This window comes from Mugil cephalus, chromosome 16 (assembly GCF_022458985.1).
Source record: "Mugil cephalus isolate CIBA_MC_2020 chromosome 16, CIBA_Mcephalus_1.1, whole genome shotgun sequence".
Taxonomy (NCBI): Eukaryota; Metazoa; Chordata; class Actinopteri; order Mugiliformes; family Mugilidae; genus Mugil; species Mugil cephalus.
In genome coordinates, this window is record NC_061785.1 from 23,399,924 (window position 1) to 23,417,475 (window position 17,552).

General features: G+C 39.8%; 2 protein-coding genes across 2 annotated transcripts; both read left to right on the plus strand.

The window, feature by feature from the left end:
* Positions 1-104: 104 nt before the first annotated feature.
* On the plus strand, positions 105-8,709 carry trub1 (TruB pseudouridine (psi) synthase family member 1). The gene is made up of 8 exons (XM_047608838.1): positions 105-471; positions 558-656; positions 3,192-3,247; positions 4,367-4,448; positions 4,531-4,603; positions 6,304-6,443; positions 7,304-7,360; positions 7,475-8,709. Exons 1-8 carry the CDS (start codon positions 324-326, stop codon positions 7,654-7,656), a joined length of 837 nt encoding a protein of 278 aa, XP_047464794.1. The 5' UTR covers positions 105-323; the 3' UTR covers positions 7,657-8,709.
* Positions 8,710-11,632: 2,923 nt separating this feature from the next.
* hhex (hematopoietically expressed homeobox) lies at positions 11,633-17,151 on the plus strand. Its single transcript, XM_047608379.1, has 4 exons — positions 11,633-12,360; positions 15,186-15,364; positions 16,276-16,326; positions 16,434-17,151. Exons 1-4 carry the CDS (start codon positions 11,967-11,969, stop codon positions 16,668-16,670), a joined length of 861 nt encoding a protein of 286 aa, XP_047464335.1. The 5' UTR covers positions 11,633-11,966; the 3' UTR covers positions 16,671-17,151.
* Positions 17,152-17,552: the final 401 nt, after the last annotated feature.

Below are 17,552 nucleotides of genomic sequence, written 5' to 3' on the forward strand. Positions count from 1 at the left end.
AAAGTAACTAGGAAGTGGATTTCGGCGCAAAGCATCTTGGTCTACGTAGTTTAGAAAACAGAAGCCCTTTACAGCCAACTTTATCTTAAGTGTGGAGGATAGCACAGCGCTCGCTAAAATTAAAGGAGTTTCTCCAGTCGGGGACGAAATATTAAAGAGTTCAAAACGTTTTTCGGTGCCTTTTTGTAGGTATTGAGAAAATATCATTCTTAACTTATTTAACCAGCAGATGGCGGAAAATACTGCAACGGCCCACGTAGTCAGGTGGCAGCTGAATAGAAGAAGAGGAACATTGGCTGTGACGGAAGAAGAGCAAAACAAGCATGGCCGGAAACATTACTACTACCGCGTCTCCCATAACTAGTTCTTTGTCAAAATTGCAGTCTTTAAATGGATTATTTTCAATATACAAAAAACAAGGTCCGACATCTGCTGACGTGTTAAATGCCCTCAAAGAAGCTTTACTGAAGGGTAACAGTGAAACGCAGCAGAAGTACGTTGCTCCACTGTCTGTTAAAAGCTGACAGTAAAAGGTATTTGCGGTTCCTGACTTTCAGAAGCGGGTGTCCAGAACCCAAATCCGAGGAAGAGGAAGAAGCAGAGCCTGAAGATGGGGCACGGAGGGACCCTGGACAGTGCCGCAAGTGGAGTGTTAGGTGAGTGGCTACCACTCAGGACACCACAGGTGATGGCGTACGTGCAATTTTTGCCATCCATGTCCTGGGTTGGTAATGTGAGAATTAAAGAATGAATTTTACTTGTTTAATGAGTAGACTACTTCATTGTTTATGAGTAGAATAGTTATAGCTTGGTCGGATTTCTGAGGCAAGGCTATGTCAAAGGGGCATGCACATACACTGGGGTTACCAACTAGGAAAAGCAGATGCCCTTAGGTCTGAGCTTAGTGGGACCGTAAATTGCTTTTCAACTGTGCAACGATTCAGAATACCTCATGGTTTCTTATACTGTTTGACCAAATCCAAAATCCAAGAGGTCTTGTTCAGGTCTGGTATTAACAGCCATCCTGAGTGATCTCTTCCACTAACCTGTTAAATGTCAATTTGTAAGACACTCTACTAGCTCTTTTAGAGTACTGTGGGACCTAGACAACGTCAGATATCTGTCAAATAGAAAACAGACTGTACAGATTGGAAACTCAATGTCACATTGCCTTTGTTGCTCAACTGGTGTACCCCAAGGTTCCATTCTTGGACCGATTCTATTCAGTCTCTACGTAAATGACCTACCTAAAGTTTGCCCAAATGTTAATCCGCAACTTTATGCTGAGTATACTATATATGTCTATGCAAAAACAAAACAAGAAGCTGCTGCAAATTATCACCAGCACTGACACCCTTATCTCATTGGCTTAATCAGTCTTGTTAGCACTCTCAACACTAAAAAGACTGTTTGCATGTTCTTCTCTAATCAGTCAGTCAGCAGAGGGCGATTAACCATCTGTAGCAGTCAATGTAGAGAGATTTGATGTAGTAGAAGAGTTCAAATATCTTGGAGTGGTCTTTGACACCAATCATCATTCAAAGCACAATTGGAAAAAAAAATCACCAACACCATTAAATTCAATATGTCATGATATTTTCGCACACAAATTACTGTTTTACAACCTGGACACACGTAAATGAAAGTACAGTAACACCTATATTCAAAAGTTGCATCTGCTTACATTATCTTATCTCATCCCATCTTCCATACCGCTTAATCCTGCACTAGGGTCACAGGGGTTGCTGGAGCCTATGCCAGCTGGCATCGAGCGAGAGGCGGGGTACATCCCGGGCAGGTCGTCAGCCTATTGCAGGGCTTACACTAAGACATACAACCATCAATTTAGGTCAATTTAGAGCCACCAATTAGCCTAACGGGCATGTCTTTGGAGGTGGGAGGAAGCCGGAGTACGCGAAGAGAACCCACACGAACACAGGGAGAACAACCTGCTTACATTATATGTGTGCTTATAAGAACTCAATAGCCACAAGTTAACAGCATTGAATTATTTAATTAAAATCGTAAGAATTTATTTTGTATAATGCAACAGATATTTTTTATTTTCAAGACTGTGATAATTAAATTGGCTTACAGCACATAGGCGGGTGGGGGTTGGGGGTAGAGGGCAGAAGGGGAGCAGGGTAGTGGGGCTAGGCTAAAGTTCTTCAGACTTGTCATTCTCCGCCCTCTACAATGATTGGTTGAAACTCAGCTTTTTGAATAGTTTAAAGAGACGGAACATACCAGCATATTTTAATGTCAAATTGAGTACCTGCTACACAAAATCTGTACAGGTTGGCAGGTCTGCAGTTGAAATCTTAGACAGGAAACTCTTTGCTTTAATTATTGTAATGTCCTAAAAAAGTATAATATTCTTGATCTAGACAGCTATCAAATCTTTATGGATACTGTCTGTCTATGTCATTTTTAGTTTGTGTCGACATTGTCTGTCTATGCCTGGTTCTGTAATTGTCTGTTGTATGGTTGTTGTTTTAAAGTCTTCTCTGTCTGTGTTGTGTAGCTGCCTTGGGACTACGGCTGAAAATTAGCATTTGTGCCAAGTCCGGCACATTTACACAAATGACTAACGTATCAATATTGATTAATGTGCTTTGTCACAATTCAGTAACCTAATAATAAATAAATAAACTACGCACACAGCCTGCTCCAGTGCGAGCCATTTATACTTCTACCTCATCAGTCTGGCTCGCCCTGTAACACCACCCAAATGGTAGTTGCAGCTGTGTCTCTTTTTGCCAGTTGGGTTAATTTTTGTTTCTATTTCCTGCTTCATTTTCAACAATGGAAACTGAAAATTTCGCCACAGATGAGTCATGCAATGTTATCTCCAAACCTCTTCAGTTGACCTTTCCTGTTGTGTTCCAACTTTATCGATCAAAAGCAATCAATTTGATACTGTGGAGATGGATGGGGAGGTACATGTCAGTTCCAGCGTGAGGATCTGTGCAGAGTCTGCGTATGTTCTGTGCTGTCACTATAGCTTCTGCGTCAACATAACGCAGAAGTCTAAACCACCTATTAGTCTTGTTGAAGTAGATGGGAATACAATTAGTTATGCGAGATTTGTTCTTTAACTAGTGGGAAGCTTTGACGCGATTTGTGCTTGATTAAGTATCAGGATAACCATAGCTGTTGTTCGACTCTAACATCGTCTTTGCTTCTTTCAGTTGTTGGTGTTGGGAACGGTACAAAAATGCTCAGCACAATGTTGACTGGCTCAAAGGTGAGTAGAATTACGCAGAGGGAGTTGTGTTTACAAAGTAATTGTTTAGCTAAAATAATGTTCAAGTTGTGTCATTATGACATTAACTGGAAAAACTGTTGAAAGCACTTGAGATAATATCATAGTACAGAATCATTCTGAAAGGTTTTTGGTACTTTCTTTTTATTGCTTTTTTTCTTTTCAACATACACATACCAACAAAAACAAGTCATAAATTAAACACTAATGAAGTTTTGCCACTAGTTGCTCTTGGCCTCACTTCATAATAAGATTGCTTTAAAAATCTTGTCTTCTTTTCAATTTCTGTGCTTAACATACTGTCTATATTATCCATAATTTCTTGAATTTCTGGAAGCAGTGAGAGGTGTTTCATGTAGTTGTAGCTGTTTTTCAGTTTTGACCAGCTTCTCCTTTTCCTTCTCATATATTTCCCACTTTTTAATTGCTGCTGTTTTTGTTATAAGTTTTCAACTCATAAGTGTTTTGAGAGTGTCCCACAAGATATCAGGGGTAACCTCTCCGTTGTTGTTTTCTTCCCATACACTGAAATGTCTTTCTTTAGCTTTTCCACCATTAATTTACTTTTTATTATTTATTTATATTGCAGCATTTAACCTCCGTAATGTATTTTTCTAAGACCTGCTTTAAATGTTCAAACAAATAACCCTGTATGTGTGTGCCTGAAAGATTGTAGTGGACCCTCTGATATTAAACACTGTAACCCACATATAAGAGTAAGATGTTTTTGGATTAGTTTAGTTTGTCATTGAAAAGACAGTTTAGCACTATAGCTGCAACACACTAGAAAATCTACAATATATTGTGCATTCTTACTGTATATTCTATTTAAAGGAAGGGTGTCATCAACAGTCTCAAACGAACAGTGTACTTGGTTTGTCTGGTCCTTGTTACTTATCAGCCAGCATACTGTAGACACTAATATTAATCATTTCATATCTGTAATATGCTGTAGTATCAACCAACAAATCACAGGCGCTACTCTATTGATTTAAAAAAAAAAAAAAAAAAATTAAACTTGCCAAATGAAGTAGCTGTAGACACAATTGCAAGTGTCAGCAGTTTCAAAACAAACAGTGATTTAGAGTGTGTATTTTTCAGAAATATGTTGCTGTGGGGGAGCTGGGAAAAGCCACTGATACTCTTGATGCCACTGGCAGTGTGATTCTGGAGAAAGATTTTGGTAAATACTGTGTGCAAATGCTATCATTTTATCAAGCAGATCATCTCATACAGAGGTTTAAATGCTTTTTGTTATTCTGTAGGACATATAACCAGACTGGACATTGAGGAACAGCTCAAAGCATTCACTGGTGACATCATGCAAGTGCCTCCACTGTGAGTAAGTCCTCCAACAACCACATTTATGTGAAGAAGAGGTGAGTTCTGATCCTTTTTAGAGGTGCTGCTAAAATCATAGTTCTGATCATTCTGATAGGTGATAGTGATAGGCCAGAAGAAGAAATGATCATTTTATGTGTCATCATGGCATTATCTTCTAATGCCGACTTGTCTTGACATTACACGTTTAATGTCATGCTCTTGAGTCATGTCATGCTGTATAGTGCAATATAGCATAGAGTTAGACCCATTGCTCATTCTAAAAAAAAATTATACTTACATATGGTATATGTTTAAATTCATTGTATAAGGGAAAACACAAGAACAAGGTGAGTTGCCAAGAGCTGAGAGAGGGTTGAGACAAGTGAAGAGACAGAGATAGAGCAGCGTGATTAAGATGGTTCAGCACAAGCAGCAGGGTTTCATTGTGATCCTACAATTCACCTGTCACCTGAGACATTTCTCAAGGATTTCTTCTTTACTGAACAAAATGCATTTTTCAAAGTATACTGTTACGATTAAATAAAATGGAACACATTTCTTCTGTACTTAAAGTTAAATCCTTCCCTTATACACAAGAAGAGAGATGACATTTAATTATATTCTGCTCCTGGGCAAATGCAAATGTCAATTTATTGTCATGTCCCATGAGTTTTTTCTTGCCTCTACCTGGAATTCTCCACCTCCTGTATATTCATGTGACTATTTACTGAAGAGTGAAAATTTTCAATACACTCCACAGGTCTCACAATATTTTTAACAGATGGGTGCGATTGTTTAGAAATTATGCCATCGAATACTTTGTCCAGCAGAGAGCGCTCCAATCCAGCTGGTTGAATGTTTTCACCACTGTGTAGTCTTTGTGTAGCAAAATGTGCCGCATTTTTTTTCTCAGAGATTTGTGATAAAGCATGGCTGACTTATATAAAAAAGTTAATGGTTATACAATAATAGAGTAGAGCCATTCATCAATCCACAGTTTCAAGCTTTGTTTCTATGGAGATGATTCCGTTCTGCAGCTGTGATAATCACCCTGACCTTCAAAGTAATGACAGAGATTAAACAAGCTAAATGTAAAATATCTTAGTTAAAAAATAATAATAACTGACCTTGTTGTATTTGACTTTATCTCTTAATAATCTTGAAATCAGTGGGTATTACTGTTGACAGATGAGTCAAAGATAAAAAGTTTTCTTCATTTACATTTCAGGGCAGTACCTTCTAAGTGATTGATAAGAGGACAGGACACTCGCACCAACAGGATGAAATCTTTATCCTCTCAGTTTAAGGTGTTAGGGTTTAAGACTTTAATGGTTAAGAATATCTCAATGATTAGTATGCTGTTATTTCACTGTCATGCAGTGCCTCTTACACCCTTAATAGGTCACATGGAGGGAATCCTGAGGTATTACATGTCTCCATTAAATATGGGATAACAGCCTGTAGAGGGACAGGGGAATGCCTCTGTTAAAATGTATATAAACCCTGTGTTCTTAATGCTGCTCCTCTTCAGCACATGTTGTCCCATTGGCTCAAAAACATCCTTTTCGTCTTTAACTTTCAATAATGGTGTTTGATTCTTAAGGTAAGACGAGGGCAATAGAGGAAAGAAAAGAGGAAACCCTTGTCTTTCCAAAATAATCTAACACCATTATGTGATCCCATTGCTCCTGAATTTCTTCTTTTTTTCTTTATAGCTACTCAGCACTGAAAAAAGATGGCCAACGTCTGTCTATCCTGCTGAAGAAAGGTCACAAGGTGGAGGCCAAGCCAGCCAGGCCCGTCACAGTGTACAACCTGACCCTGCAGGAGTTCAAGCCTCCTTTCTTCACCCTGGGTTAGCACACCTTGCATCATTCAGTATTTTTTTTTTCTTCCTCTACACTGGCGACTTTTGCGTTTTGCCATAATTTCCTGCTTTCTCCATTTTGTTTTTGTAAACCTTTTACCAGAACAGTGTGGATACAGTGTGAGGTGTATTTGATGTATTTGGTCCAATAATATTCTATATTGTCATATATGCTAATCTGCCACAACACAACAGGAGAAGTAAATAACATTGATAATCAACTCAGTGTTCTACTGGGAAACCTTTGGACCTTGTATTCATGTGGATGTTATTTAGACATGTAGCACCCCCCTAGACCAGACCAGAGCATAGCAATGACACTCCTTGATGGCAGCAGCCATCCCCAGCAGGATGCAGCCTGACACAGACACTCATACAAAACGGCTTAGGAACAACTCACAAAATATGAAGAACAGCACAAGGTGTTGACCTGGCCTCCACATTCACTAGATCCCAAACTCATCACAGGACAACGTCAAAAGGCCCAAGTTCATTCTCTGATGACTCACAACTGTTCTAGACGCACTTGGGAGATAATGTTATATCTGATTGTATAATACGTAACAGTGCAGCATCATTACCAGTAATAAAACTGCATGTTACCAACTCATCTTCACAGAAAAAATATATAACAAAATAAAATATATAGAATAGAAATATAGCAGATCACACATGTAGTGCATGTATGTGGGCATGTGAGGCAATTCAGTTAAATATGAGGCTTTAATAACTCCATGGTCATTGCACTCTGCTTTTATTTCTGTTTTTACTTAACTATTTTGGAAGCAGGACTGTGCAGTATGCTAAGTTACAAACAACCTGTTCAAAGGCTTTTATTTGTGTAACAGATATTGAGTGTGGTGGTGGATTTTACGTCAGAAGCTTGGTGGATGACCTAGGAAAAGGTGAGATAACATTCATCCTTTTTCCCAATTCCCTCAAGAACATGTTGATGTCAGTAACAGGACATCACAACTCAATGCTCCAGCTTCAAAGTAACCAGTGTCTCTGTGCTGCAGCTCTGTCATCATGTGCACACGTGAAGGACCTGATCAGGACAAAGCAGGGTCAGTTCTGCTTGGAGGAGCACGCCTTGCACGAGGAGCAGTGGACGCTGGAACACATCCTGCAGTCGCTGCAGCCCTGCTCCGAGGGAGACCAGGAGGTGGACCACCCAAAACCACCAAGGGCTGACTCCTGAGGAGCACCGGGACCAACAGTTACCCAGAACTCTGGTTGCTGTCTGACTGATTATTGGCATGAATTGCATGTTTGACTTTTTCCAGTTCAGTTTTTTTTCATATATCTATAGCAACAATTACTACCCAGATTGTCTTCATACATTTCCTGTAAAGAAAACAGTAGCACTAAATGTCTCATGTCCTTAAGGTGCATTTGTTGGCAAATTAAGGGTCCAGAAGAAAGGTGACTATTAAAATGATTATGTATTCTTTAAATGAATCCGCTATTGGAATTTTACACAGATGTTATTTGTGTGAAAATGTACTTTTAGTGGTGACTTGAATAGTCCTCACATAAATAAAATATGGTTTCCAAATGTTATTCAGCAGATAAATATTTTCCACTGTACCCTGGGGGGGAAAAAATCTTTATAATAGTTTTTCATTTTGTTTTACTATGGACGTAAAACGCCAATACACATGAGTAGGTGAATATGATATTTGGATTTTTGCATTTTCACTCAAATACACATTTCTAATTGTTGTTGTGGAGATTTTTCATTTTCAAGTTTAACCTATTTCTCCCTATGATGTAGTCCCGTATATTCTTCCATAGAGATGTGACACATTTGTTACACTGTTTTTTGAACTCATTGGGCCGTTGCACTGACTGCTGACTCTGCTCTACATTCTTGTGGCCTTTGTCTCATTTGCAATTTAAGTTTTAGTTAAGTTGCGGAACCCCCCTCGTGACCTTGGTCTGGACATCTTGATTTAGATTTTCTTGGTTGTAACTCCAGCTGTGGAGCCTTCTATAACCATCATGGAAAAAACAAGCAGATAGACATGTTAGCTGATGTACCTTGGGGTGAATGTGTGAGAATGATGTAAGGTTTTCTCTACTGTACCCCAACAAAAAAAGGCGTCAATGATTTTTTTTTAATTATTTTATTCTGTAAAAACAAGAGCAGTTTAGTTTTTAAGAATGCTCTTCTTGATGTATGTAAGCATTGATACATCAGCAGTGTCTGTTCAGTTTGTTCTTTATCTGCTAATTAAAAAATATAAACACATTTACATGGCAAAACTGAGCATTTCTTTAAACCCCTTCACATTAAAATATAACTTGATAGAATGTTTGATTTGTTTGACGGTTTTTCAGCATGTAGCCATAACATGATTTTGTATATAATTTTAGTTCAAATCAATATTTTGCTGCAGATCTCTTTACCTATGTAAAATTGTATTGATATGTGGATCATAATCAGAGGCTGCTGTTTAAAATTAATCCAACTGTTTTGTGATAATTTCATACCTGATTCTTGCTTGTTGCTTGTAACTTTTATTTGTAGTACTGTGATTTAACTGTAACAAAGTGATGTATATACCTATTTTGGGAAGCCAGTATATTGTCTGGATGTTTGTCTAGAATTTTAGTCTGTTTTATTGACGGACTCTTTTTGTGGCAAACATGTTAAACGGTCAGAGCGAAGAGCAGACCGGAGGCTGCAGTGAAACAGTTCCATTTTCTGGTATTGTGGGTCTCAATGACGTCTTAGAGGTACCCTCCATTAATGTTATTAACTATTAACCTGTGCCTATCCTGCTATCACAAATCCATGAAAAAAAAAAGATTTCATTTTTGATTTAAAGGCCTGGGACTTAAACTGCTGAAAGGTGCATGGTGTCACCAAATTCTATAAGCACGTAATGACGATGGTGTTAAGTGTCATGTTGAGGGAGATGTCAATCACAGTCTGCAGAGGCGCACATCAAAAATAAATAAAAATCACAAGCTCATCTCGCTTATAAATGATACTTTTATTATTATTATTTTATTATTATTGTTGTTGTTGTTGTTGTTGTTTTCAATGTAATACAGATTTAGACCAGTCTTTATAGATACAGTCTTTAAATGATACTGCTGGGCATTAGGTATCCAACAGTGTCACGTCTGCGTGGGTGTAAAGAGTGCTGAAAAGTGGTGCGTAAGTTATGCTCGCGAACAGGCAAATGTTGGTAATGATGCCAAAGGTGGAGGCAGTGAGAAGCTGGATCTGTGAGTCGTTTGAATTGTTAATGGGAGCTACATGGCGCCAGCTGCCAGGGAGCGGCTGTCACAAGTTATCAGTCGTTTTTGGACAGGAGTCTGACGCCACGGGAAGCTGGCCGGATCAATGGGCTGCAATGATTGTCTCAGTCCAAATATTAGCCGTTTGGTGATTTCTTTCATGTCTTCAAGGCTGTTCATATCCCTATTTACTCTCTAAGTCCGCTTTATCTAAATTACCGCAGTTAGAAAGTTGGCAGGCAGTGGCGCACGCTTTAAAGACGCGTCACAATATCGAGCCATCGGATTCTATCAGAGAGCGCGTTTATAGGCGATGGGCTCTGTTCCTCCTGCCAACCCTGAAGCGTGTCTAGGGACTGGGCTTCCATTACTGACCTCACCTGGTGATAAAATATCAGGGGGATCATAACACATGCAGATGTAGTCATTAGAGGCGAGGATGTGGCTTCTGTCCGTGCTGCAACTCTGATACCGAGAAGTCGCCGGTTACTGTTTGACACCTTGCGGAAACCTGTTTGAGGGGATAGACATGCACTTAGTGACCCATTAAAGAGATTTGCGTTCATAGTCATTATCGTAAATATATCACCTCGCCCACGCTGATAGGCTAGATAGATTTCACAGGAAAACTCCAAACATTCAAATCATGAGTTAATCACTCGCCATTGAGCTACACCGTTAAGGATGTGGATTGCAGTTAAACTGTATTACACGGTAAGAGATAAAAACCACAAGCTGTTTGATTAGTCAAAGACGTAAGGCACGTTTGAGCCGTGCGTACAAGCAGATAACTATGGAACTAAGGCAGCACTGGGAACCAGGGGTCTGTTTTAGTTCTAGTTCAGTTTTGGGGGTTTTACAGGTATTCTGGAGGATATTTAGGATATTTAGTACAGGATACATCATTTTCAGACCAGATAATACGCCTGATAAATATATTTTTATATAGTGAGGATTTTTTTGACAATCAAAAACTTTTTTTTCTTTTAGTGCGAATGACTTTATTTAGAGATTGACGCAGGGGGCCAGACTAAAAGCCCCCTCATAGTTATGAGCATTTTTGGTTAAAAACCGTGAAACATTCGGATGTTATTTGCGTTTTCTTTTTTTTTATTCCGACCCTCTGTTTACTGAATAGCTGCTGATTCCGAGTCGGATCTGAAATGTATGCTCTCTTATTTTGTCGTTTTCTCCTGTCAGACTACAGCGCGCAGTGCTGTTATGTGCACGTTTGAAACGCGAGCAGTGTCTTTCATTATAGAAAAGCAGCATCTGCATCACATTGTCTTGACTTTAGAATGCAGTCTGTTACATGGATATTCTATCATCAGTAGTTCAGAGTCGTTCGTTGAGTCAACAACCTCGTGGCGTGATGGTTATTTTGTATATTAATACTTGACAGGTGATTTATACATTGGATTTAATTCAAGCGACGCAGAATTACTGTTGAACGCGCAGCCGCCAACTCAGTGAAAATGCTTCCTAACTGGTAAAGCATCGGTTATAATAAACCACACTGACAGATCAAAAGAGCATTCCGAATAATTCCTTCTATACAGGAGTTTAATTTAATTCGCATAGCATTTTATATTAATACAGTTTCATAATAATTCTTATTAATCCCGTTGCTCCATGATTGATTTAAGTTGCAATAGGTCACACATTACCTCTGTACCGTCTAGTATTAATGCGCTGAGAATAAAGTATGAGATGATCTTATTGTCTTAGAACGGCGTACCCACATTTAAACCGCTTACTATGAGTGTCATCGTTGCTCCATCATATCACATATTAGTTCTAGATGATTGGCTGTGGTGAACTGATTCTCCTGAAATACAACTATCTCTTCTCTCTGTCATCTTATCGCTTTTAGCTCGTTTGGAGTTGCGAGTAAGCCAATCACAAACGGCCGCCGGCCACCTGCAGGAAGTTGGCCGTCCACTTATCTCCTCCCTCCTTCGCCTGCTGCCAGATAACAGCCCCAACAGTTGGATCAAGTGCCAGCTAGTCATGACCGCAACCTGGACAAAACACTCTAACCGTCTCCTCTGCAACCCAGAAAGAGTCTCTGTTCGGTGTGTTTTGGCTAGTAGGCAGACTGAAGTTGGCGCTGCTCGTTTTTCATAGTGGAAGTTTGGCAGCAGGCTATGTAAAGAACTTCTAAAGAAGTGACACACTGACGACAAAGAGGAAGGCAGTAGGGAGAGACGGGAGGGACGCATCCATCGGTTCCAGCGGGCAGAGGCGGTACACGGCATCATGAGCGTCCCGCTTTACGCACCGACTCCCATCCAGCCAGCTCACCCGACTCCCTTCTACATCGAAGACATTTTGGGGAGGACTGCCAGCACCGCCACCTCGTCTGCCCCGTCTTCTACCTTCTCCACCTCTTCATCATCCTCCTGCTCCACTCCGGTCATCCCCACGCCGACTCTTCCGTCACCTAACTCGTCGTTTACAAGTCTGATCTCGCCGTACCGGACGCCAATTTATGAACCCACACCGATCCACCCGGCGCTGTCGCACCACGCCGCACTGACAGCGACGTACGCCTCTGCCGGGGCTTTCACCGGCTCCATCTACCCGTTCCACCACCAGCACCACCGCTCCATGGGGGAGTATGCACAGGCGCTGCTGAGGCACGACCCTATCGGTGAGTTGGTTTGACTCGTCAGGGATAAGTTTAATGTGTCTTTTCATGAAAACGCACCTTAGAGCTATTCGTTCACCTTTCTAGTCAGCGTCGCTTATAGCACCACCCAAGTCAACACGCAGTTGACAGTTTGTGGGAACATTTTAAGTTAACCTCAGCTTCTCCAATCTAGACTTGGCCTCATATCACTGTCACTGCCCATACTTCTGGACGTATGATGCATGAAAATATCTTGTTAATCTTGTTAAAAATTTTCTGATTTCTTGCAAGACAAAATATATATATACATCAGGAACAGTAAACACGTCATTATAATTAAATGAAATGTAATTTAAATAGATTTTTTTATTCATATAAGGTTAAAAAAATACTCTTGAATTATGTGGCAGTAAAGAGTCCTTCTAACTTTGGATGAACGTTTTATTGTGTGTCAATAAGCTTCTTTCCAGTGCAAACGAAACTACTTTTGCATAAGTATCACGCTTGATCATGCATATCGAAGTCAAGACCTACAGTTGCGTGTTGCCTACGAGTTCACAGTTCAAAATAACTGAGCTTTTTTGGACGTGTCGTTTTAATTATTATTATTTTTATTTTATTTTTTTCTTTAAGAGCATTTAATTTCTGCGTGATGCCTGACCACGCACCCATGAGTCACATTGTTGTTGTGATAGACACATCTGGGGGCCACAATGGCAGCAGCCATTCAGGGCGCTCCTGGTGGTGGTGATAGGGGGTCGGTGGGGAGGTGCATGGCAACCTTGACTCGTTTTCCTGGCTCCCATTGTTCTGAAACATCAGAGGAGCAAGTCAGTCGGTGACTAAAACATAACTGAGCTTTAAATCACTTGTTATTTCACTGCTCTCTCTCTCTCTCTCTTCCTCTTCCTCCTCCTCCTCCTCCTCTCTGTTCTTTCTCTCAGCATGTGTGTGTGTGTGTGTGTGTGTGTGTGTGTGTGTGTAGGCTTGTGACTACTAAATCATTAAAGATCATTATTTTCACTGTCATCAGAACTTCCAAACCTCTGCAACCTCTTCAGTCTCCAAACATACAAGTTTAGTTGTTTAGTGAATGCATCAGTGATTTGGTCGACTTCGTCGCCTATGCACAGGTTTATATGATGTTACCAAATGAATAAAATAAATAAGCATCATCAGTTACGGTAATATGAGAGCCAGGTTCACTGTTTAAGGTGCTGTTAACATCATTACCATAATCCAGCGCGTCTGGGTTGGAGACGCAGTGGTTAATGGTCTTCTTAAGTGTAGTGTGGCAAGCGGACCGCCTGACTTTGTGTTGCTGAACAAGTCGGGCCCTTTTCCGTTCAAAGCGGAAGCCGTGAGCCTGTCGATAGGAGTAAATCTGGTTTCAGAAGCTGTTAAATGTTTTCCTGTCTCACCCCGGCCAGCCGCTTCCTCGGGAGCCCGCTGCACGCTGCTGATTATTTTATCGACATCCTCAATACAGACATATTCAGGAAACACTCGGCCTCTGATAGCCCGGGATCCGTTTTTCACATATTGTTGCACTTCCTCTGCCGGGCCCGCGAGGATGTGGCTGACTTTCTTTTAGGGCTGGCGGCGAGAAGAAAATAAAGCAAACAGAGCAAGCACATCAAGACTAATGGGATCTAAGCGAGAACGCACCGCGTCTCGCTTAGATCAGTTTCATTTCGAGCATTAGTTAAATTCAAAAGGATTGTCTCAAAACGATGGTCTTAAATTAATATTCTTAAATTAACATTATGAACAAATGACAAATGAACGCACATTTTCTGAAATTATTTTTCAGAAAAAACTCATTCCAGCTTCACCACCACACATGATTATCCCTTTATTTGTGTTATTACGCTTTAATCATATTTCTTAATATTATATTAAATCATGTATATTGGCTTGTTAAAAAGGGACTTAACCCCGAACGAGGACACTGGGGGTTAAATACAATACTTTAAGTACAATAAAAACAAGTTGAAACAAGGGTCTGTTTGTTTTTTGTTTTTTTTTGTTTTGTTTTGTTTTTTGATATACCATGGGTGACGTAGACAACATATTTAATTCAAATATTAAATTAGCTGGGAACTAGGGCAAATCTTTTCTAATATTTTGGTGTAGAGGAACATGGCTCACTGGAATGGATTGGCTAACTTCCTTTGGAAAAGAGCAGCTACAAGGTCCTTGACAGCAAGTTTCGACCACAACAGATTTCTACTGTGTCAGTGAGAGCGCAGGACAGGGGTGTCTGTTGGATGCCATCGCCTGTAATCACACGACACGAAGCAGGAAGCACATGAAGCGGATATTTGGCCATAGTTTTCACTCTGTCACGACCTTCCTGAAAAGACAGCGTGCAGCAGACCGCTGGCTGCTATTGTTTTCTCTGCAGGCCATTACCCGGAGAGGGAAGCAGACAAGACAATAACACTACACGTTGGGGCGTTTCTCTCTAATAAATCACTACAATACTTATTTGCGAGAAAAACATATGATCAATTAATTTTCCGTCAGGTGGGCTATTTAAACGCTTAATTATCCACATTATTTATATTTATAATGAAGGAAAGTTTACATCCCCAAGTGCAGGCCTATGCCCGTACACCAGAAAGACCATGTCCAATTTTTAACCCAAATTATTAGTCCTCTGTTTATGCAAACAAATTGACTAGGTCAATAAATAAATGAAGATATTTAAAAGGAAGACACTTTGGTTCTTTAGAATCCAGCTTATTGGAATACCATTCAATGAAACCATCATTCATGGGTCTTGTGATATATCCTCTGTGCTGCGTTTAATGACACCGGCCCCGTGTCTCTTGTCTCTGAAGGGAAGCCGCTGCTGTGGACGCCCTTCATCCAGCGGCCCCTGCATAAAAGAAAGGGCGGCCAGGTCCGTTTCTCCAACGACCAGACCATCGAACTGGAGAAGAAGTTTGAGACGCAGAAGTACCTCTCACCTCCGGAAAGAAAAAGACTGGCCAAAATGTTACAGCTCAGCGAGAGACAGGTGAGCTCACAGAGCCCAGTTTGACTTAGAGCCAGTTCATTTTTATTTAGTAACCAAATAACAATGCGTCGTATTATTATTATTATTATTATTATTATTATTATTATTATTATTATTATTAATGTCGGCTTTCTAAGATAACAATAATTTCAAAGATTAGCTGGTGTAATTCTGACATGTGTCTTATCTCAGCAGTGTTTGAATTAAGTGTAAACTTTAAAATACAAAAGGTCTGAAGAAGCGCACATGAAAGCGAAAAACCTTCGCCTGGCCCGTTTTTTAAGTATAGTCGAGCTTTAGAAATGGATGTAGTTTAACTACAAAATGAAACTTTCGAAATCTTTTTCAAAAGCCGACTGAGGTAAAACCAGATTAATCAGTGCCAATTGAGTCCAAGTGATTCCGACAAAATCCTCACTGTGTGAAATTCTTCTACTGGACGAACTTTTTCTTCAAAATAGAACCCGTATTTTTCCATGGCAAATGTTTCGTGTAGTTGGGCGCAGACTAATGTTATTTATTTATTTATTTTATCTGGGACCGTAGGAGGTAGTTCTACCATAATCTTCCCTTGACGTTTTGTTTTCAAATAACCAAAAGGATCCTTTTCAAAAATGCATTATAATTCTTTAAAGTGTATTAATGGGGCATTGGTAGTCTTGAATATTTTATTCCGTATCATTCAATAATAATATTAATGATGATAATAGTTATTATATTATTATTATTTAATTTGTATTTATTTTTATTATTGTCATTGTGTTGGCTATTAATTATCTGAACTGATGAATAGTGAAAGCTGCAGCTGGTCCTCAACTCAATTTTTAATGTGTATCCAGTATTGTTTTTTTTTGTTGTTTTGTTTGTTTGTTTGTTTGTTTGTTTGTTTTTCATATTTATTTGTCTTTTAGGTTAAAACCTGGTTCCAAAATCGTCGAGCTAAGTGGCGAAGACTTAAGCAGGTAATTACGGTCGTTCAATATTTGTTCAGTATATATATTCCTGTTGATCAGGCGTGATGTAGAACTCCTGAAATTACAACTACTTTTTACTTTTCCATTTTCATCAGGAAAATCCTCAAGGGGGGAAGAGGGAGGTGGAGGACGACAGTTCCGGCGGAATGAGTACTAAAGGTGAAGAGCTACGGAGTCAGGAGCAAAGGCAGACGGGCCCGGCGGACCACTGTGTCCTCCCTGTGTCCTCGCAGGAGCCCCACACGGTGCTGGACTCCGACGTGTCGGATGATACAGACCAAGAGCTGGACATAGAGGACGATGATGAGTTCACACTAAACCCCCAGTTCTGAAATCATACTCTGTTCAGTAAGGATCCTCTCGGACTTTGGGTGCTAAACCCCTTCAGTCCCCCCCCCCCCCTCATCTGTCAGGTCACTGAACCCCCCAACGATGGCAAGATGATAGACTTGTTCCTGCTCTCGGCCAGGACTAAGGTAAAATCCAGTCCAAAAGGGATCTCACATTTCATTTTCCACCAGTGCCTTTCAACGCGACTTCCTTCTCGGTTTGAACTTTTGCATATATAATGCATAGTACTCTGCAATATTTGTGCTGATTGTGTCTCAATGACGGTCACTGTAAATGAATAGTAGACCTGTAGTTTAGTTTCTGTGTACTGTAGCATGTATCTTTTCTGATGATAAACGCTCTTAAGTGTATAAGCCTTGGCCTTCTAATGTGATAGGGCCATTCATTAAACAGCGATGTTATGTAACCAAGATTTTGTTTTGTTTGGTGAGGCCCAATAAAACTATTTTGTGATAAATATGACACTTTTGTATGTAGTTAAGTTGGGGGAAAATGCGGGACTGCCAATTTATTATGTTCCAAAACTACACAGGAACTAAGAAAATAACTCGAGTGAGTTATATAATCATTTAGAACATAAAAGTAGGTTAAAGAAAATGTAATAAATAATAACAAAAAATATAACTGTAATTGCGAAAATAGAAATGCTGAGTTTTAACATGTAATGAATATGATGTGCTAATTATAGTCTGTTTTGTATACTGAAATGCCTTACGAAAAGAGCTTGCTGTTTTGGAAAACTGAGATTTTGAAAAAAAAAAAAAAAACAACAACAGTATTTTGGGATTTAGTTACAAGCTGTACAGAACCGGGAAACACCTGACAATTTTACAAAACTACTTCTCAAGTAGCCTATTGTAACC

What these genes read in the sequence shown, in the direction of transcription:
- trub1 (XM_047608838.1), top strand. Translation starts at nt 324, where the DNA reads ATGGCCGGAAACATTACTACTACCGCGTCTCCCATAACTAGTTCTTTG. An exon ending in CAATGTTGACTGGCTCAAAG is followed by an intron (nt 3,248 to 4,366) that starts GTGAGTAGAATT and finishes TGTATTTTTCAG; the next exon opens with AAATATGTTGCTGTGGGGGA. An exon ending in GGTGGATGACCTAGGAAAAG is followed by an intron (nt 7,361 to 7,474) that starts GTGAGATAACAT and finishes TCTGTGCTGCAG; the next exon opens with CTCTGTCATCATGTGCACAC.
- hhex (XM_047608379.1), top strand. Translation starts at nt 11,967, where the DNA reads ATGAGCGTCCCGCTTTACGCACCGACTCCCATCCAGCCAGCTCACCCG. An exon ending in TACAGCTCAGCGAGAGACAG is followed by an intron (nt 15,365 to 16,275) that starts GTGAGCTCACAG and finishes TTTGTCTTTTAG; the next exon opens with GTTAAAACCTGGTTCCAAAA. An exon ending in AGTGGCGAAGACTTAAGCAG is followed by an intron (nt 16,327 to 16,433) that starts GTAATTACGGTC and finishes CATTTTCATCAG; the next exon opens with GAAAATCCTCAAGGGGGGAA.